The sequence below is a fragment of the Hipposideros armiger genome, unplaced genomic scaffold (assembly GCF_001890085.2).
Source record: "Hipposideros armiger isolate ML-2016 unplaced genomic scaffold, ASM189008v1 scaffold_246, whole genome shotgun sequence".
Lineage (NCBI taxonomy): Eukaryota > Metazoa > Chordata > Mammalia > Chiroptera > Hipposideridae > Hipposideros > Hipposideros armiger.
In genome coordinates this window covers 1,345,311-1,368,420 of record NW_017731596.1, presented here as the reverse complement: position 1 = coordinate 1,368,420, position 23,110 = coordinate 1,345,311, and the positions used below count along the sequence as shown (strand labels likewise).

General features: G+C 42.8%; 1 protein-coding gene across 7 annotated transcripts in view; it reads right to left on the bottom strand.

The window, feature by feature from the left end:
- ERG (ETS transcription factor ERG) overlaps positions 1-23,110 on the bottom strand; it is a 192,108-nt gene that overhangs the window by 95,631 nt on the left and 73,367 nt on the right. For 2 of the 7 annotated variants that reach the window (XM_019655784.1, XM_019655785.1), the window contains exon 1: positions 13,166-13,446. The exons of 1 other annotated variant lie outside the window; for it this stretch is intronic. In XM_019655784.1, coding sequence (XP_019511329.1) covers positions 13,166-13,252 — 87 coding nt within the window. In that variant the 5' untranslated portion in view covers positions 13,253-13,446. Of the gene's footprint in view, positions 1-13,066; positions 13,447-13,617; positions 13,774-23,110 lie in introns of those variants that run through there. 4 more of the 7 variants (XM_019655783.1, XM_019655787.1, XM_019655788.1 and 1 more) reach the window with 4 other exon arrangements.

The window sequence follows — 23,110 nt, the reverse complement described above, 5'->3', positions numbered from 1 at the left end:
TGCGAGATGCTGGAGAAACAACGGTGAGGCAAATTCTTAAATTATTAGGTTGAAAAACAGTGCATAGAAAAATGCTCACCAAGATTAACAGAATCCTTTAGGTTTTATGAAAGATCACATTTTCCTTGGTGCATATGCATAATACCTGGATACCTGGACCACTCAGGCTCATTAAATAATACGTTTGCTAAACTTAAAGTTTTCAGTAGGGAATCCAATATGATTATCTGGCTTAGATAAATTGGTTGTTAACTGCTATTACAGTTAATATTTATTATAAAGCAGATTATCTTCTAATTGAATACAAAGAATTGACCTATTTATGAAAATGTGCTAGCATGTCATATCTATTGCAGATGTCATTTATTATAATAATGGCAGTGCTGTGAGAGCTGCCTGATTCACCAATGAATGTGGAGACCCTCAGTGTGAACCAGCACACTGGATACTGGCATATGTGTTGAACAGATTTAGTTACAGCTTCACTGAAATTTCAAAGGAGTGACCACAGCAACAAAAGAAGAAAAACAAATAGTGCCCATTATAGTCCATTAAACACAGCTGTATACGTCACTTTGTGACCAGAAGGACTTTTTGCACAGGGGTTTGTAACAGTTGAATATTTAGGTGACCTAATGCAAACTCTGGATACACAAAGCCTGGTAAGTGTTGCCACTGAGTAAAAGCAAAAAGGCTGCTCGGTTTTGTTTCATCCAGATAAGGGTCATGTAGTGAAATGCAGGCTCCAAGAACCCTCTTTCTGCTTTTAGTTCTTAAGTGGAAAGCATCTCCAACCATGGCCCAGCAGAGACAGCACACAATTATCATGTGCTCACAAATGTTCAAAATCCAGTTAGATTCTGAGCAGCTGCACCACCATCTCACCTTCCCCCAAACAGGCAGGCTCTTTAGGACACACACACACACACACACACACACACACACCCTCACATTAGGCATGTGAATGTGACCACAGGAGCATACAATATTGGTCCTGAGGCCCAGTAATAATTCTGTCTTCTGATCAAGAAGCACAACTTCTCTCAATCTCTAGGGGCCGCTAACAGGATGCTTTGCATATAAGAGGTCAATAACTGCTTATTGGATCAAATGAATTCATTCTCTGTGACACGTTACCAGGTACCACCTCACTAATTAATTCTCTCACTCATGCATTTATCATCCAGGCAGAGAGTCATTCACTTACATAATTTCTGTCGAATAGGCATTTATTGCATCTTACCAGGCATGTCTGCACAGGTAAAAGATTATATGACAGCAGCCATATCACTTAAGATATAGAGCACTGAACTTTAACAACCAGTGTTTTGAGGGTTTCTGGTGCTCAGTAAGGTTCCACAGTCTTACTGATGAACATTAATTGGCAATGTGATAATCCAATGATGCCTACTCTTCTAAAGACTGTGCCAGCTCTAGTAGTTAGCTCAAAATAGCACCTGACTCCTTCCACTCTAGGATCATGCCAGAGACCAGCTGTCACTCCCCGCTGTATGAACCCATTCATTCATTCATTGGCACAGGCCAGAGAAAAGGCTAGGGAGTAAAAGATGAACATCGTGCAGGACTCCATCTCCGTGTCTCACTGGATCCTCAAAACGAATGGTTTCCTGAGCTCTTGAAAATGTAGCTGAATTCAGCTGCTGGAAGTCTGGTTACCATGTGGCTTGAACCAGTAAATGGACTCACAATGGTGGCTCTACTGTGTTTTCTCTACTATCCTCAAAGGCATAGCATGAGAAAGAAGTGAGTAACAGATGGGGGAATACTTTCATCTGTTTAGAAGAAGCTATAAATACCCAAAGCATATTAGACAAGTCCCTTCGAACGGCAATACTGGAAACAAACACAATCAGGAAAAAGCAAATACAACATGAGAATAAATGGAATAATAGGGACAACGAGGACAAGTAGCCAAAAGGGGCTCATGACAGTGAATGCTTTCTGCACATTAAAGCACATCTCTGTTCAAAACACATGCATGTATTCGGCGACGTAATCCTTGCAACGACCACCAGAAAACAGGTGTTATTATCACTATGGAATCTATCCTACAGATGAAGAAACTGAGGCACAGGAAAGTGAGGGCACCTTGCCAGGGCATGGCGGAGCAAGGGTCTGCCCCCGTGTGGCCCTGCTCCATAATAAGAAACTGGGTCCCTAAGAAGAGACGTGGGGCCTTAATCTCTAAAAGGGATCATATAAAGTTCAGCTCCTACTCCTCTTTTTTTGACTATCCTAGAAAAAAAAGGGAGTAGAAAAGGACCATCAAAAATGAGTTTATTTTTCATTATTTTTTTTTATTTTTTATTTTTTTATTGGGGATTACTGGGGAACAGTGTTTTTCCAGAACCCACCAGCTCCACGTCAAGCAGTTGTTTCAATCTAGTGGTGGAGGGCACAGCTCAGTGGCCCATGGAGGGATCGAACTGGCAACCTTGGTGGTATGAGCACTGTGCTCTAACCAAAACCCCCCCCAAAAAATGAGCTTAATTTTTCAAATTTTATTATTCTGTTTAAAGACTATGTGGGTGTGAATGGGAAAACGCAAAAAAAAAAAATTCCAAAAGAATAAAGTCTTAACAGACTCTTGATGGTGTAATATCAATTATTTTAATTTCCTAGTCTAAATTTTTATTTTTTAAACTCCTACAATAATTATTTTTGAGATGGGGGGAAAAGAACAAAGATTTTTGTTTTTGTTTTTATGATTGTTGTTGTTTAAACAATGTGTTATTACAATGCATCTACTGGACCTGTAGTTACTTCAGGCTAAAGAAAACAAAACAAAATAACCACAATTCTCAGGCAGACAGTGGCTCTTTTCAGGGAGGATGCCAATACGGGTGTCGCTCCATCTCGCATCAAAGACCAGTCTGTCTGCTGTACAGTCCTGCGCCAGGATCAGACAACCATGATTCCGGGGGCACAGGGACCAGTATAGACTCAGGAGATCAGAGCGGTCATTTTGTATAACAGCAGAAGTGGCAGCAGGTAGCGTCTGGGAGCATGCTGGAAGATTTGGGAGATGCCTCCCAGAATTTCACCAAACGCGAACAAAACTGCCCAATAAGGTCCGGGGGGAATCAATGCAGAGAGAGAAAGCAGCCTTCATTCAAAGGGGAGAGGCCTGAGATGTGACAGTGTCTGCCAACAAGATGAACAGAAGCATACAAACAAATGATTATCCCAGAGAAAACACCTTTTTCGGTAATTTTATGTCAGCTGAATACACGTGCTGAGCGTGTAGATAAAAACATTAGAGTGTGAGTATATCCACAGACTAGCACCTTCATATCACATGACTACATCAAACTGTGTCTGACCCCGTCTCAGGGTGAAATACAGTCTCTGCCTCCCCCCCGTCCATCATCGGCACCTGTGGAACGCACGCTGGAGGAAGAATCTCTATTGGACAGTCCACATGTCCATGACAATGCAAAGCTCTCAGGCGCCTTCTGATCACCGAAGCCAATGAACGGCTGTTCAGCTTTCTGATTATTCCAGGGGCCCGGAGGAGATCTGGGCGGAGTTGTAGCTTTCCATGTTTGGAGTAGGTAGACATCACTCTTTGGCGTTTTGCCAGTGCTTGAGTTGTGTGGCTTTCAGGTGCTATTTATTTTATTTAGTTTATTGTTCAGTGTTACTGTTTGTTGACTTGATATGTTTTTTTCTCCTACAAAGGGGCCAGTCAGTAAGGACATATCCTGTGAATGGATAATTGATGATCCTGTATTGTTCGGTGTTGGTGTGTTGTGGTTTTATTTGCTTTGGTTCAAAGGACCTGAACAATGCACTCATTTGAATTTAATAAGTGGTGTAAAATCAGCACAGAGAACAATCTGTGCACTGAGATTTTTGTACCCAAATCTGATGATCTCTGCGTGACTAAAGAAAGCAAAACCTAAAATGACCTTTACACGAAATAACCATAGAAAAAAACCCTTCAATTGAATCTGAAAGTGGCCTATTTCCCAACAAATGAATACAAAAGCAGACTCACGCATCACTTTATGATTCAAAGGAGACCAAGATGCCTACGGGGCACATATCTTACTCATCGACATGTCTAGTCTAGTTACACGCATCGCCATAAAAACCAGCTGGCAGATAAGACCAAGGACGAGAACAAGGGCCTGAAGCCGTGACTTTAGAAACCATCCTAGTTTTACCTACTTCAAGACAGAGAATTCTGCCAGAAAATCTGTAGCAACAGGCAATTCCCCTTGGAGAGGAGATAATGAATAACAAACCCGCTTTCGCAAAGGAAGCCCATTGGGAGCCCTTCCTGCATTGGTGCGTCTCTGGTTGGGCTGGCTATCTGTGTAGGAAGTGAACGCAGGAAGTATCTGTCTACAAACCCTTTATCCTCAAGGTAATTGCTACAGCAGCATTTTACTGTTTACCAAAGCAGTAAACATGTGATCTAAAAAAAGATGTTTTTCCATCTCCAAAGAACAAGGCTTAAAAATATATATGTGCCCTTATTTCATAATCAGCTTCTTACCGCAGCTGTTTGCTATCTGATTGTGCTTCCAATAGTGAGTCATTGCGATGTGCTTTTTGATTAGGACAGGAGTGACTCTCTGGGATGCCCAAGAAACGAAGGGTGGCTTTCCTGGCTGGGATGCTGCCCTAACAAAGCAAATTGTGTTTCTCTTCTGCTGTGTGCAACACAGGCTTCATGGGCTCCATACAGTCTTTGGTTTAGAGGTAGAGTCAACAAGACAATCCATGGTAACTCCAATGGGTGGAATGGATAATTCAGACGTCGGTAGCTCATAACGTCACTTGTATTTGGCTTTGAACAACATATGCTTCTAATTCTAGGAGTTCACCCCGATGAAGTTAAAACATAGAATGCAAAAGCAGAGGTGAAGCCACTGCTTTTGAGGACTTGTACCTCGCACAGGCAGGGCCTCCTAGATTAAAGGCTTGCCAGCCTGACTGTCCCAGATCTCAAATGTCTGGGAAAGGCAGCGTGGCGTGGATGAAAGCAGGTCTGGGAGGAACCCCTGAGCATTGGAGATGTTCTAGAAGACCCTTCTCATCATTACTCTTGTTTTCTATGTTTTGAAAATCTCCTGTTGGGTTGTTGGCTATTGCAAAGAGGGAGGGAGAAAGAGGAGGAAAGGAGTGTGAGCATGAAAAGGAGAGCAGAGGGTGACAGGGACTTGAAAGTCTCCTCAAGGACCAGCTGTGCAGAGCCCCAGGAAACTCAACACCAGGGGTTTGCTAGCACTGTTTGAAGTCATCTCCAACTCAGACAGTGCTGGGAGTGATTGAGCACTCGCTGTTCTGTAAGAGTTTTTATGTAATCATAAGCAGAAAAGAACACGTTAGTCAGAGGAAAACTGGCTACCTGAAAAAAATTTTTTTTTCCATTCACAAACCATTGTAGAAATTGAGAAAAATAAAAATAAAGCTTTTACAGATTTCCTGATTTTAGTCCTAGAAGGAAAATGTATTGGACTCGAATGAATAATAAAATGTGCTAGCATGTACTAAAGGGCTTCACATGTGCTCTGGAGGGAGCCAGCTCGATTAATCTCACCGTAACCTGTGATGTGGAAGCTGTCGCCACCGATGGAAATACCCAGGTATTGGGAGCTAAGGGGCTTGTCAAGGGTGAAATGCCAGGAAAACCATTTCCCCTTTTCCCAAGAAGGAACTAAGGCCAGGAGAGGTGAATTCACCTGCTCAGGTCCCACAGAATCAAAGTGGAGCTTCAGCCCCCATCTCCCAGGCTGGTCTCTTTCTACTTCTCCACGCCAGCTACACCTCCCTTTCCTTGCAAGCAAGGTAAGACCACTCCTTTCCCCACAAAGGTTATTTTAAGGATGCTGTGAAGAAACAGGAGCAAGTGCCTCCCTTAGGCATACGATAAATACAGGCAGTGCTTGCTGTGTCACCTTCATGGTTTTGATGCTCTTGCAGGTAACACACACATCCAACACCGATCCAAAGAGGACTTCGCAATATAAAACCACACACATTTCTTTCTTTCTTTCTTTCTTTTTTTTAACTTGGAGCAATGTCTTGGGAAATCTACCTCAAATTGAGACACAAACTAATTGTGTTAACAAATTCTGAAGTGTTGTTTCAACAGTTTCCTCTTCCTCAAAGGTGGGCATCCCATACATACAGTTAATTTTAAAAAATAAAACTCAGTAAGGCCCAATGGGACCCAAAGGGGATGGGATGATCAACTTGCTACTGGCTGCTGATCTGAACTCATGGCCTTGGGGGAATATGAATGGGATGGAGTAGGGGTGAAATTCTCTCTGTGTCAATCATTGTTAAATGAAAAAAAAATCAGCTTGCTATTCTGTAATTTGACAAGGGGAAGAGAGATCTTAAATCATCAAGGTAGAATGATTTAAAGGCAACTGGGTTAAATTCAGGAGTGCAGCTTCTCTGTGGGATACGTTATGTTCTTTATTATATTCTCCAGAATTTGACATGTGTCGTCTTGAGCAAAAGCGTTTAAAGAGGCAGCCCCGGTGTTAATGTTATGATTGGACCATGATACGGCTTTAAACGTAAATAATTCTGCCTGGACTCGGCGTGTCTTTTCTAAATGTCTCAGTACTTATCTGTGTACAATAGCAGATTACCGTTCTTCCCGGAGTTTAATTCCAAGAGCATCCCTGCTAAGAGGCTTGGTAGGACCTGACGGAAAGCTCTGGGCTGCAGTCTCATTACTGACGCCAAGGCGAGAGAGCAAGGAAGTGGATACATGAGATGAGGAAATTTAAATCAGCAACTGACCTGGAATCTAGAACCTCTGCCCCTTGGATATTACCAAATATGGAAAGAATTCTGGGCACCAAAGAGAAACAGAATCTGGTACTAGAGTTTTAGCTCTTGGATTTTCTAGCATTTTCTCTTGATAGCCGCCGAAAATATAATCACTGCTGCTTCTCGGGTTTTTCACACAAAAGCAGTTACATACATTCACCAGTTATAATAACTGTCATTATTTAATTATTTATTTAATGCTACGCCATTTAAGACATCTTTTTTTTCTGCACAGTAATTTGATAGTTGGGGCGAGGGCAAATAGCAGGAAAAAAAAGAGATCGTGGGATGATACAGTGAGAGGCAGTAAAGAGATTTGTGCGACGTGAGCGACTTTCTGAGCCTCTCCGATCCCCTGTCCTTATCTGTACAAAAAGCAACAGCATCCAGGATGCACTGGGCCTCACATGTGACGACGTGAGCGCCTCGCACAGAGCCTGGCGTACAACAAGCAGTGCTGAGGATGTGGACTATGAATTCAAGATACACCAGCTACCTTTTAAAATCGTTTTTCTATGCTCTTTGAGACAACAATGGAATTCCATTTAATTTTTACTTAGGGGGTAGACATATCTCCAAAGAAGTACGACTCCTCTTGGAAATCTACAATAATGGTTATATTACTCTGGGATTTTTCATATTCTCTTTAGGACTTCAAAGGGTCTTTATTAAAATTATTTTTTCAACCGGTTTTTACTGAACCCCTGCAATTGGCCAGTCCCCGCTGAAGACAGAAAGGGCTGGACAGGCGATCACTAAACCAGGCTGCATGGCTGATGTAGGTCTCTATCAAGTAGACTCACAAACACAGGCAAAGCTGGGAGAATATGCTGACAAGCGAGAAGACAAGAGCATGGACAGACTGCGGCATGATCTTCAACTTGACAAAACACGCTTCAGTCAAGTTCAACAGGGGAAATACGTGGGAAACAAGCTTGAACAAACAAGGAATGGAAGTCTGAAGAAGAAAAAGATTCAGAGGCCACGCTGGCCACTCGCTGATATGGGTTCACAGTAAAAAAACGTAATGAAATACTATAATTAAGGAAATACAAATAAAGATGAGATTTCATTTTTGCCTGTTAGAATGGCAAAGGTTCAAAGAGTAGAATATTCCAAGCTGTTATGTGTGCAGAGGAACTAGCCTCATTTGTGCCTAGAAGAATTGGGATCTGGTACAACCCTTCTAGACAGTAAACGGGCTTCTTCTTTTTTTTTAAAGTTGCAGAAAAGGAGACTTTTAGAAGAAAAAATACATTTCAAAGAAGCGGGCCCAAGCAGTAGAGAATGGCTCAAGGGCCATTATTACAAAAGAAAGTACACTCCAAAGAGTTTGGAGCGGGTCCCGAGCAGAGGCAAGGCTCAAAATGCTCAAAAGGCTTTTTTTTTTAATTGGCAAATATTCAAATTTGGCAGAAACTTTAAAAATATATATACCCAGTGGTCCAATAATCCCTTTCTTAAGCATCAGTACTAATAAAGTGAATTAAAAAAATTTGACAGAGGGTGCATTGCAATGTAGTTAGTGAAAAACTGAAAGCAATAGTAGTTCCTACAAGATATTAGTTATATAAATTACAATAGTTATTTTAGATGGAATATAATTAAGCATAAAAACTGTGCTTTTAAAACATTTTCAGTGATGCGGGGAAATGTCTGTAAAGCAAGCTTAACTGAGAAAGGCAAGCCAGACAGAAGAACAGGCAGAAACGGGCGGTAGGAAGACACACCAAATGCTAGTCCTTTTCTCTGACTGGTTGGGATTAGGAAATCTGTATTGACTTTGTAATGGGTTTTGTTTCTGTTTTTTCATTTTCTCTACAATGGGAATGTTTTACTACTATAATTTGTTTAAAACAAGATGCATTTTTCAAAATTAATCAGCGTGTGGAACGGTGGAAGTACGCCAGCATCCCTGCTCTACCCTAACCGGGAGGGCGATGCACTGCAGGCCTCTGCCCTCCAGCCACACGCCGACAGCCTCCACCCTCAGAGCAGGACTGAACCGGCCCTCTGCCCAGCACACCTGAGGGGCCCCTGGACACTCTACCTGCCCATGTGTCTGCTACCTGGCTTGCCACACACGCCCTTATCCAAGGACCCCCACAGGCTCCCTCCTCCTGACCGCCCCTGACTTGTGGTCTCCCAGGCCTGGTGTGCCTGTCCTGGTGCGGGAGGTCATAGCTGTGACATGTAGAAGTGACCCTGCTTTTCCTCCTGTCTCTTCGAAAGCATCGGAACAAAACCTGTGTGACTCTGGGCTTCACCACTGAATCAGGATAATAAAAAACGTAGAGAGAATTCAGAGCAGAGCCAAAAAGACAGAGCAACTTATGAGGAACGGACTGTCTGACGGCCTCTGCCATTTACTGAGCCCCTACGAGAGGTTTCCTGACCGTGATGCACACCAGCACCAGGCAGGACAACTCATTTCACAGGTGAGGGAACTGAGGTCACACAGGTCGTGGCCCTTGTCAGAGTCACGTGACTTGTAAGAATTCAAATGCAGGTGTGTCTGTGGCCACATAAGAAATCTCAGGGGACAGAGAACAGCTGTCATCCATTCTGTTGGGACAGAGAGAGGAATGCGCCCCCCGAGGGGGTTGAGCTGCTCTCTGGGCCTAAGGAAAAGATCCCGCCCCAGCACAGTGCGCTGCCCACTCTGGAAGGGCCTGGAGGCCGCCGCTGCCCACCACCCTTCTCCGAGCTCGCACACGGCAGAGAAACACTCTTCCTGGCTTTCCCACGGCCTCTAGGATTACGGCCCCCCTTCTGCGTCAGCTGTTAAATCAATATACTGGCCAACTTATTGGGGTGCCAAGGTGGAATTTTCTGCTGCGGGTCTCTGCTCCCACACAGGGAATCTTATTCTTTAGTTCTAAACACAGGAGCAGTATTTTCCTGAAGGAATAGGTTATGGCCGTTCCATGTATTTATTTTATTCTTATGTGTGCTTTTTCAAGACACGTTAACAAGTGTATATTTGTGGGGGTTTTTTGTTTTTCTTTTTAAGTAAAGGTCTGTTTTGCAAATAATAGTAATAATAATAATAATGAAGTAATCACTTTAAGGAAAATAAAGGTAATTAAGAAATGGTTCAGACTTCCAGAAGATCGTCTGAGAGCTTTGCAGTCCTATATAAGTGCATTTAGTGGAAAGAATACCACAAATTCAGTCGTTCCGTTCGTCAGCGTGCCCAGTGGGGACGAGTTCTCTCTCTCTCTCTCTCTCTCTCTCTCTCTCTCTTTCTCTCTCTCTCTTCCCCACCCCACCCCTCCTCCCCCCGGAGAAGCTACTGCATATGCAGAAAGCAAGCTGTGTTCCAGAGCTGCCCATGAATGCAAACAGTAGGTCATTTTAAGATAATGGCCAGTAATTCCCCTTTGAGGCAAGGACGAAGGCCAGGGCCTGCTCTGGGGACAGGACATTTGCAGAACAGGACAGCAGCATTCTACATGCTCCATTCCTTCCATTGTCACCGAGTCCCCCCACCACCCAAACTAACAAGGAATGAAACAATTCTTATTCCACATACGCTGATGGGCTGGTGAAAAAGCATATAGCTAGAGCTATTAAACTCATTCGTCATATCCATCAAAATCCTACGAAGAGGTGAACTTTCTTCCTATAGCTCTTAGTTTTTTAATAAGTTTCTTTGTTCACCATGAGAGTGACTATCCAGTGAGTGCCTGCTAGATGCAAAGCATGAAATATGAAAAGAGCTATATGTTTTTAAACTAACACGTCATGTTTCAGTTATCATCAAACCCTCCAACCTCTGTTAAATCAAAGAAAGCAACGCCTTTAAACAACTCCTACAAACAGTAATTGCTGTTCCCTCCACCGCAAGCCTTCTGAGTAACTTTCCATATCCTGTGGGATTCTTAGATGCTGTGTGTGGCCTGCTTTCTCCACCTCCTTCAGCATTGGGTCTCTGGGATAAAGGATATTCGCCACATTCCCAATTTAAAGGCCCCAAGTCTTTAAACCCTAGAATGGGAGGCTATAACCCGGGGTTCTCAGTCTAGCCTAGCAGTCCAGGGACAGAACTGGATTTCACTAGAATTAGCTTCCCTTGTCATTGTATGTATCGCACTGTGTGCATTTCAAAGCATTATTCTGAAAAGGGGATGTAGGCTTCCTCAGCCCTTCCAAGTAGCCCGTGACATAACAAAACGCTCAGGGAAGTCTTGGGGGATTGGGTTAAAAATCCTAACAAAGCACAATCAACTTCCAAGGCTTACAACAGGCTCCAAGGAGTCTGTAGGCAAACACAGGCTGTTTTGCGGGGGAAGGCGGGGAGAGGGTGGTAGGCACCCTTCAGTGCTGTCAGATGGCACAAAGCAGGTGGGAGCCCCACAGCGGATCTGTGAATTGCATAGGGGACATCACCCTTGACGCTCCTGTGTTCTATGAGAACTCATAATCTGATCTTAAAATCCAGGGGCACTTAGAGATAAAATAGGCTCTCTCCTGAGCTCCTAAAATTCCTTTACTCACTTTGTTCCAAATTACCAAGGGAAAATAATGGCGAGAATCACAAAAATGGGATAAATACATTTAGCTTTTCATGGTACCTTACAGGGTCTTATATTAATGGGGGGGAAAAAAACCACTTGGATGTGGAATACCCACTTACCAAATCTGGTGCATCTGAGACTTAATTGACTAATTGGTTTATTTACTAAAAGAACAAAACAGTGTGCGTTTGAGACTGGAAATTGCCTGTAGGATAGGCTGTTTCCTAATGCCACCGACAGCCGGAATGTTCCCTTTGCTCCTTTGAGCTTTGCACTCACATAATCAAAACTTGACGACAGACGCAGGCCTCCTTTTTCTATAAACACGTAGGTAAAATCATCTCACAACTTTACCCAGGAAGGCTAACAGAAACATGACTTAAAGGAAGATACCTACAAAAAGGGGCTATTTTTGTTTTAACAGAGGCTTAAAAAAAATGCACTTGAAGTCATTTTACAAGTTCACTTGAGATATATACAATACGCAGAGAACGCCATGTATTAAAATGTTAAAGCAAGCAGTGTCCAAGACAAGTGTAAACTAGTTCCCAACATTTATTCTGAAAGTCACAAAACATTCAAGCTTCAAGAGTCTCTTCCCAGCTTCCAAAATATACCCCCCACTTGTGTGCTTTGCAAAACGTACCCCACATTCTGAAGAATAGTCTGTTATTTTAATGTCCTCAACACCCGGCTTTTTTGAAACACACACACACACACACACACACACACACACACACACACACACACATATAAGATTGTACTCAAGCTATTCCAGATTTACAAAGAATATTTGATTTAATTGCTATGAAATATGAACATAATTAAAAGGGTGAAAAGAACACAAGGGATAGCATTTTGGGTTTATAAACTCAATTTCTGCTCATATAGCTGAGAGCAGAGAACATTAAATCCCCAAGTTTAAAATTACTTTCTTTGACAGTTATATTCCAGCACACTTTAATCATGGAAGTCAAAGAAAGAAAAATCTCTATAAGGTGAAAGTCTTTGATACATGACTGTTTAATACCTATTATTGCACACACCTTGAAAAGCACAACATACCTTGAGAAATAAAAACTGAACAGAACTTCTGAAACACAGTTTACCTGGTGGGTGTTAATCAAATCCTCTAACAGCAACATTTCAAATCACAAAAGTACCACACGAAGGAGGAATTTTGAAAACGCCCTGGCCCAATTCTGGGCAAACTTCCATTTTCACGAGCTTTCCAAGTAACTCAAACCCTTGATGAAAACACAACCAAACGCTTCTCACCTATACGCAGCCAAACGAAAGGCACACAACTACTCCAAACTCCCTTTTGCCTCCTTTCAGGATCTGTTTTTGCTGTGGATTTTTCTCATTTCTGCAAACATCACCAAGGCATGGTAGCCTTGAGGATATTTTAACAGACTATGACTTCATACACTCTATGCTGCTGACTTGCACTGGCCATGAAATTGGTTTCACTTCCAGGAGTGAGGCCACATTTCGGCTTCCACCTGTATGGATTTACCTCCACCTCCACCTCTACACATTACCTACTAGACACATTTGCAAGAAAAACACGGCAGACCTTGCACCCCAGAACACAGAGAACTGACAGGCCGTTCCTCTCCAAGTCCCACAAGCCAAACATCATTGGGAAGAAAGTTTACTCCACAGCGTGCAGAGAAGTGGATATTTTATTAAAGACAAATACATAACCGAGCAAACTGAATTACCACCGTTTGAGTTATGAGAACGCTCCGTTCTCAGCATGAAGGATCCAAAACTCAGTCAACATTGGCATGTCCCATGACCAACGGCCACTCGCCAGGTACCTCTTCACTTCCACTGGGACTGGCTGGCATCCGCGATGCTAAGGAGTTATTGCAGAGCACCCAAAAGGTCAACATTGACAAGCCCATCTTTGTCTGCGCCCCTGCCCTCCAACCTCTCTGAGTTGGCTGCCGGTTCCAACCACCACGAGGGATAGTTAAAGAATATGAAAATTCAGACGCGTTCCGAAAAGCCTTTGCAAAAAGTCATCCACGGCACTCAAGAGTGAATTTAGAAACCCCGAATTTTTTCTGAGTTTGAAGTTTTTAAGCCTTGCGGATGGTTGGAGTAGGAAAAAGGAAATTTACTAGGCAGCGCAGAGGAAATCTTGTTGTCCTCTATTGTGGCAGTGGGGGTGTTGCCCAATCCTAACTTATCTGCCTTGATAAAGGAAACCAAAGAAAAGAGTAACAAGCACAAGATTTTGTCAAACAAAAAGGAACCCTTTCCTTACCTTAATAGTGCTGGCCATAATGCAATCAAGTTTATTGATCGTTAATAAATGTTAATAATAATTATTGCTTCTCTCTGACCAGAAAGCAGTTTTGATGAGGTTGTTTAGAGCGGATGAGATTGTGCTAAGTCTGGGAAATGAAGTCAGCCAATGGCAGGAAGAGGTTTCTATTGGTCCTGGCCGCCCAGCCCGAAGAAACAGGATATTTGGGAGTGGAGAGATAAGAGACCCTGAAAACAATGTTGTTTTTCTTGATGATATGCAGCCAGGGGATCTTTTTTTTTTTTTTAATAAAAAAAAATTAAAAGAAAAAAAAAAGGCATCCATTGCCTGGGACAGGCCTGCCACAGCAGGTGTGACCCACTGCGCCGCCGTGTGACACGCCGCCCCGAGGCAGGATGCAGACGTGGCGGGGCTCCGCATGGCTGCGCGTGGGCTGCCAGCGCCTTGGGACCCAGGCGTTGGGGGCACCCTGCGGACGGTGCCAGGCCTTCTCAGCCCCCACGTCCCTGGACCTGCCACACGACGGGGACACAGCATGGGAGCCCACTCGCTGCTCCTTTCCCGAGAGGAAGCTCTGCACGTGGGACTTAGTCCAGGTGACTAGAGGGCGACGCTTCATAAGAGCCGTTTGCTTGCTGATTTTTAACAACCTGCCTTTATTCAACCTCTGAAGTGGGCGTCCCAGATGGTTTCATATTTTTTCCTTCCAAACACGTCATTTTTATTCGCTCCACAATAAATCCATGGCAAACACAAAGACCCTAGCATTAAAGTGACAGAGAAAAATATAGAAGAAAATAGCCCTGCCCAATCCTTGTTTCCAAGTATTTATTTAAAATCCAAATAACTACAATGATTACAAGCACTTTATAATGTCAGTGAGCCGGTCCCACTCTGCCGAGAGTCAGCGTTGCAGGAGGCCTGTCCAGGACTCTTGGCTGCACGGAGATGCCATGTGAAGGCCTAATTAAGGGCGGCAGAAGCCAGGCTGGAGGTTCAGGGCCACACGTCTGTTTTCCACTCGAAGGAAGTACAGCTCATGTAGGCCTGAACATTCCTTAGAGGATTTCGGGCCTTTAATTACTCATTTTCAGGAAATTACTTGTTCTCTGGAAGAAACAACATTTTGCTTTGAATCGAGCTACATGAAAGTTGGACCAGTAAAGAGGCGTGGTCTCACCAGGGGACCCGCTGAACACAATGGACCCTCTCCTGAGTCACCCGGTGACTCTTGGTTTCGGAGTGGATACTCAGTGAATTGACTTCACTCAGCTCTCAGGCCTGCATATGGCAGAGCTCCATCAACTGGCCGGAGTTCTGTGTCTTTTATGGACCCCTGACTGCCCCCGCCTTGTGCTTCAGATAGAAGAAGGGGGAGAGAGGAGAAAGAGGAGGAGGGAGGGGAGGAAGGAGAAGGAGAAAGACAGATGGAAAGACAGAAAGAAACAAAGAAAAACAAAAGAAAGAGAAAACGTAAGAAACCTTGTTCTGTGTAAAAATCAGCACCTGACAAATTCTTAGCATCCACGTTTTGAAGGGATGTTGATTTCCGCTCTTTTCATCTCCAAACAATGAATGAGATGGTGGCGGGCTGATTAAAATTTTTGTTTCCCCTAAAATTTCAAAGGACTGAGTTGTTTTATCTGGGCAGGTTCCACTTGGAGAAGCTGAGAAAAACGCTCTCTCTCCTCCTCCAAAATGCCTTGCTTTCTGCTCTCCTCAGAAGCATGAATTTTAAATACGAACTGTAGTGCCCTAATCAGCAGTGCTCTGCTATAGATTTCCCAAAAAAGCAGCCTTAAATAGGATGACTCCTTGGCTGACAAAGTCGCCATGGAAGGGAATTCTGTGTGGTCCTATCTCACCACTGACTCCTGATTTCCAAGCCTTTGGTCTGGGCGCAGGGGAGGCCTCACCTCATGGAGATGGAACTCTTCTTTGAGGGTCTGCCCTGAACCCCTTGGTTCCTGCCTAATGCAAGTCAAACAGCGAACAGGGAAAATGTTTAACTCTCCATTTGGAAATAATTTCAAACTTACAGAAAAGTTACAAGATAATACAAAGCATTCCTAACATCCATCACCCAGTTACTCCAACAGTTGGTAATTTACATAATTTGCCTTGCTTTATCTCGTCTCTTAATTATGTGAAATGCATGCATATAAATCCTATTACAAAATTTTAGGCAAGCAAATCTTCCTCATTTCTAATGATACAATGTTTGATTCATTCATATCATCTTTGAAGAGAATAATTCCTGATGTCTAGAATGGTGTATCATCCAAGCCCAGTATTCTCTGATATTTAATGCAAAGTTCTTTAAAAACGAACAAACAAAAAAATCGGATTGGCTATTGATAGTAGAAGGCATACCTTATTCATTAGAATACAGAAGTGAGAAACCATTTCCCAAACACCATTCTCAGAGGAAATCATCTCAAGATACAGCCATCACTTTATCATCCCCTAACGGCTGCCTGAGGCCTCCGCTAACAAATGGCCTCAGCACCAGATCACTCAGCAGTGAAAGGACTGGCTGCCCTTCCAACTAGATGCCACCCTTTCCTTTTGGGAAGCCACCCTTCAGGTCACCAGGCAGATTCACCTCGGGGGCGGTCACAGATGGCCTCCACCTGGGGGCCGTCCTGCCGTGAATCAGTCAGGACAGACTCCTTTTCCACCCTCCTTGGGACACAGTAAACAGCATCCTGGGCCAGTACGGCCTTCCTAGCATCTGTGTGAATAGCTGCACATTTCCATGTTATACGTGCCCACTGTGGAACCGTTACCCACGAATGTACCAAAGCCTTTGGTAAACCTGCTCAATCTTACCCCAAATAAAAAGAAGGAAATGATGTATAACAGACCATACATTTTCCGTAGCGATAACAGGAACACCGCCATGTATGTGTCCTGAAACCACGCCTCCCCCATTTTCTAAAGAGTCAACAAATTCTCATCCTTGCTGTCTTACCAGCTTCTCCACAGGGGGACCAACGAGGAAGGTCAAGAGCAATATAATCGATAACGTTGTAAATATTTCTTAGGGGGCCAGATGGACTCATGTCTTGTTAGGGAGACCACTTCATAGTCGGGGTAGAGACCTGACCACCGCACTGTATTTCTGAAGCTGATGTTGAATAATAATGTATATCAACTATAATTATATATACATATAGTCACNGAAATGAAAATTATGAATTGATCTCACACATAAATGCAGATGCAAAAGTCCTGAACAAAAAGCCCAGAAAAGCAAATCCAACAGCATATAAAACAGAATAATATATACTATGATCCAGCTGGGTTTATTCTAAGAAAGAAAGATTACTTTAATCAATGTAAATATTTAATTTATATTGTAAAAAAAGAAAAATCATATGATAATCTTGAAAAAATGAGCCAAAAGCATTTGATAAAATCCAGTACTAATTCATGATAAAATTTCTCAGTAAATTAAAAATAAAAGGAAACTGTATCAATCTCATAAAGGGCATCTACCAAACCCTACAGTAAATCATGTACTTTAATGGTGAAACACTAAAATCTAACCCTTTGAAGTCAGGAGAAAAGACAAAGAGCCTTATCACTCTTGTCACAAATTGTACTGGAGGTCCTAGTCAGTACATAGGGCAAGGAAACAAAATAAAATGCTAAGCAATTGGGGGGGAAATAGAGAAAACATTATTAGCAAATAATATAGATTTTTACATTAAAAAATCCAAGAAAATTTAGAAATAAATCATTAAAATTAATGAGTTTAAGTTGTTTGCTAGCTATAGGTCAATATAGAAAACTCAATTTTATTTCTATAATATCATCAACAATAGAGAATAAATTTTAAAATGATACAAATTTCATTAGCATCAAAAATATCTTAAAATATGGGAATAAATCTAATATAAGATGTATAGGACCTGTACCCAGAAAACTACCAACTATTATTGAAAGAAGACCAAAATAAGTGAATGGCTAAACCATATTCATGGATTGAAAGACTTAATACTGTAGAGATGTCAATTCTCTTGAAGTTGATCAGCAGGTTCAAGATAGATCCTATTAAAATTACAACAAGATTTTTGTACAACTTGACAAATTGATTCTCAAATTTATATGGAAATGCACAGGGTCAAAAACAGATAGGGTCAGGATGCTCTTAAGGAAGAATGCGACAGAGCAACTTGTTCTCCCAGATGTTATTACAAAGGCACAGTGATTAGGTCAGAGCGGTATTCATGCAGATATAAACAAACAAAACAATGGAAACAGAAAGACAGCCTGGAAATAGATTCATGCATAGATGGACACATGATTTTTGGCAAAGGTGGCACACAAGGCAGTGAAGAAACAAAATCTTAGAAAAATAGTGCCGGGAAATGGGATATCCATATGGAAAAAAGAAATGACAACTGGCTCATACAATCACAAAAATCAATTCCAGGTAAATTGTATATAATAACGTGAGAGGCAAATCTATAAAGTTTTTGGAACATAACACAGAAGAATACCTTCATGGCTTTGGGACAAGGAAAGAGTTTGTAAACAAGGCACAAAACACTATAAAGGGAAAGACTGATAAATTGAACTATATTATAATTTAAAAAACAATTGAAGAACTTTTTTTCATCAAAAGACACTATTAAGAGAATAAAATGGCAANCCCCCCATCAACCCCGAGAGATGTGGGAGAACTTGAATTTCCCCCTCTGTGACTTCCACAGAGATGGGGGTGGTGGAGGAGAACCGCAGGGCGAGGCTTTGTTACCGCGAGTCCCGAAAACGAAAGTCCTAGTGTGTAAAGGTATTGTTATCATTTTACCTGAAACACTAGCTCCTAGACGTCAGGGGCTCTGTCTGTCCCCAGTGGGGTCCCAAAGCTTCCAGGTCACCACGGGGGCTTCCCTCCGTCAATTGTAACTATGACAAGAGCCACCTGGAAGACCGCAGTGGTGGGCCTGGCCAGCCACTGGACGAGAACCTTCTCGTGGGCGCAGGTACACACAGCGGGTCTCTTGTTTCTGAGAACCACTGTCTTGTGTGCTCCTCCCCCCAAAAATAGCATGAGCTAAACAGCCGTCCTGAGTGGAATTCTCCCCCAAACATCTGTGAGGCTTCTTTAAAGGAGCGAAGTCTCTTGCTTTGAAACGCACGTATTGAATTCCTGGAGATGGAGCATGGCCGTTCTAATCCCAGATAGCCGACGCGCCCAAGCCTCACCTCCCAGACTGAGCTAGGATCTGCGATATTTGATTCCATATTACTTAAAGCTGTTTCTAGCTTTTCATCAGGAATGGAAACCATTAATGTGTCTCACACGCCACTCTCTGTTTTATGGAATTCTTGCACCGGGGAGCTCTTTTTATTTTATTATTTTCTTTAACAGCCAAAAAACTGGGAAGTTCACAAAGAAATTTTTCAACTGCCTTAAGTGACCCTTAACCTAACAGGTTTTGCCTAATCTGTAAATTGGAGTTAAAAGTATTTCAGGGCCTTCGGAGGAGGGAGTGCTTTGTCTTGAACAGAGCAGGGAGACCGCTAACAATGGGGCTACACATGCCCTGGGCCTCTCCGAGTCACCGCAAACCAGAAACACATGTGCAGTATCAGCGGCTACCTCGTACTGACCCATGGAAGTTGTGGCTAGTCCAGATCATTCTTAATAACTCAAAACTGCCACCCTTTAACGATCTCATTTTTTTCTCACTTATAAATGCAAAAGCGAATTGACAGAATGCACTAAAATCCATTTCCCTCCGAACACATACAGGTTTTCTCCGATAAGACGTAGGAATGAAAGCGTTCTCCATTAAACTGTGCCACTGGCATCTAAGGATTCAGGCGAGGTGATCATTGTTTTGAGCAAAACAAGATCTGAAGGGAGAGAAATTAGACTGAAAATTAGATATTCCTGTTGTTACCTTTTCCCAAGATGCTCGCAAATGTAACAAAACGCAGAGGTTTAGGGCGAAGAATTCAGCAACCCAAAACATTTCCCTAAGATGGAAACCATTTTAATTTCCAGTCATTTTCCTGAATTTAATGAACATAAGTGGAGAAAAATCAATAGACACACGATGATTCATAACCTCCCAAATGAAGAAATCAATCATTCTGCACTACATTTGAACATTCTATCAATATTATGCCTATTTACTAGCCCCAAGAAGAACTATTTTAACATATAATCAAATAAAATCAAAAGTCAAATATAAAATTGTTTCAGACACTAAATATTTTTTTTTACCTTACAGCGGGTACAAGGTGGAATGACTAATAATGCGAGGCTCGACACTGATTGATCGTTCACGGTTATAAATATAGCAATTACACTGTCATGCCACATAGGACTCCTAGTCCTACCCTGAAATTAGACTGATGCGTGTGTATCGGTAAGAGGAAGAANAACCTGGCAAAACAAAAAGTTAACAGATTTTGCAACTTTTCTCCTTTTGTCCTCACTTGTACTTGAACATATCTCTAGTATTTCCTTTCCCCGCATTGAGCTCCAGTTCGTATACCAAGGACTAGTGGGGTCAATGGGTGACAGTTGTTTGTTTGTGTTCCTGGCTGCCCGGAGGCAGGGCTGTGCGGGTGAGGCTCCGCCCAATATCTGAAGAGGCTCCAGGCCCGTGGTTGGTGACGTGTTTTCCTCACAGTCTGCCAGGAGAGCAAAGGTTCCTTTTCGGTGCGCTCTACACAAGGATAATTAAGGCACTGTTCCATCTGTTAGCCTGCGATTTTTAAAGGAGAACGAACTCTACTTTTGCACATAAAGGGCACAGAGGAGGTGGGATGGGACAAAGCACTGAAAACCATAACAGCCTCATAGGGACGCAGCCCCAGAAAAAAAGATGATGGCAGAAGAGAAGGCGATTCCAGGCTCGGCGCAGCCAGCACCCACAGTCCTGACTGCTGGTGATCAGCTGGCCTAGGTGGAAACCGAGACATGTGAACCAACTGAGGCAGAGCTAACTTCTATGTCAGCAAGTGAAGGGCGCGAAAGCGCTGGCGGAGAAAGCTAGGTGACATCCTCAGAGGGTGAGTGGGGCACAGCACCCTGATCAGAGAGGCCTTGGCTCAGGGTGGCGAGGCTCAGCCTGGTCCCATCCTCATCTGCTCCACGACTCAAGGAGTCTCTTAATTCACCTGTGCCAATTTTCCACTCGTATAATCAATCAATGAGTAATTCTGCAGTTTCATTCACACACCAAGAGCAGCACACCCCCCTGAAGCCCCCAGTGCTCTGTCACAGGGCTGGCACTCTGCAAGCCTTTGCTGAGTGAGTGAATGAATGAAGGAGGCAAGCAAGCATGTCTACAGAGCCCTGGAGTACTGGGGAAAGGCAGTGCGGGCTGTGCCAGTGGCCAGCGCAGGAGAGGCCCGCAAGGGCCCGAAGTTTGACTGGAACTTGACACTCCACCAGGATGGGTGAGGTACTTCCGAGGCCTTGGGNGGACGTGGAGTAGAGAGTGGGAATGGAGTCAATGGAATTGTAATAGATAAGCATGATATCGGGGGTGGGAGGGCAGTAGATGGGGGAGGGAGGTTGTTACTTTGTGAGGGTGAAAAGGATAACTATTGCATTGCTCTGTACACCTGAAACTAACAATAAAAAAATAAAAGAGTTGAAAATACTTTGGAGGACGGCGACCAGAGTTCTAGAAATGATCCGAGAGCATAGCAAAGAGATAACGGGGCATAATCTTAATTGGGACACAACGGAAGGTTCACTCGGGACTCCTGAATCCCTGTATTAAACATCCATGCAATGAAAGGCTTATCATCATTGAAAATACTGCAGGAAAATGATGTAATAAGTGAATACCTAATGATATGGAAATCTGTTATGGTATGGTACCTGGTAAGTGAAAACTCAGATTTTTATCTCAGAAGGAGAAATATATCACAGACCCACTTGTTAAAAATACAAAGGCAAAATAGAAATATTAATAGGTTATATATTACAATAGTAATGGTAGAGAATCTTTCTTTTCTTTTTTTGTCTCCCTCCCCCCAACCCCCGCTCCTTTGGAAAATGTATTTACAATAAACATCAATTTCATTTTAAAGTAAAAGTTATGTAAGTGACACGTAATGTTCTGTTTGTGTAAATATCTTACAACACAATACCTATTGTCAAACTCTGTATGTGTGTGCACCAAAAGGTACATCCCTTTTAAATGTCTACAAGAATAGCTCTTTTGGATTAATTTTAGTTCGGAAACCCAGGAGACACTCGTGTGTTTTGTGACCGTCACCTATCCAGCATTAACCCATCTAGTCAATACTGATGACGTGCTTTTTTCACGCCAGGCATTCTGGTTGGTACTAGGAAACAAGGGTGACAGGGCCCTGTTCAGTCGCGGTGCCTCAGCGTTCAGGAAGTCGGTGTTAGTCAGCTCAACATCCACACACACAAAACTGCAGGGCCTGGGACCGACCCACGAAACGCTGACTTTTTAAGGGCAAAACAGCAGGGCAAACGTGCTGCATATTGTCCCTACAATGACAGACGAATCTTAAAATACATAATGTTTGGGTTATTCATGAGCATCCCAAGGATTTTTGCCAGGGATATGCCTGAGACCGCAGATAAGGATCAAGCATCTGGACCTGTCCCCACAATGGAAACCTACATCACTCGGTGGAACTTTTCCATCTCTGTCAGCTGGAGGACTTGCCTGAGGACATGCGCCATGTAAGGCAGTCAGTCCCCAGGGTCACCCATTTTATGCTGGTTAAGGGCTGTTCTTCTATTCAAAGCAAACTTCACGGGTAGAGTTTCCACCGTGTGCACTCCAGCAGCACATTAAGAAATAATCCCATTACAATTTAAATAACTATTGTTTCAACACTTTCTCTAGGTGGTTAACATAGTCTTTAGCATCTTGGCTGATTTGAACTAATCTAAACCAAGGAAATTATCACATACTAAATCCTCAACTTCTCAACACCAAGTTGCAATTTCCTTAATTTTGAAGCACGTGTCAGTTCAGTTCTATAGGCTGAAATGGGGCAATGATTTCAATGAACACAATTTCATAAACATCACACATATTCTCGAATTTCATAAGTGTCGCGCATATTCTCAAATTTTGCCAACTTTGCTCTTACCCAACTCCACAGGCCCCTAAAAATGCAGGAGTATTAAAACCAGTATCAGGGATCCTAAATTACTCATGGCTTTAAAAACAAAACAAAAACAACCCTAAAAGCGGAGTAATTATTTTGACACAGTAACTAACTTAGTTTAAAAGAACTTGTGTATTTCCTGTTTCAATTATCATGTTTATATATACAATTTGTGAACCATTAAATACATTTCAAGGTCTTTATCCATATAACTGGGCATATAGGAGCGGAGATGTTTTATAGTCATCAGACCCGTCACCTGTCACCACAAGGCTTGGTCTAGCACCCATGCCCCCAAACACAAAGGCAGGTGGCCACCCTGTCTAGAGGTGGTCCTGCTCCTGTGTTCTCTACTCAG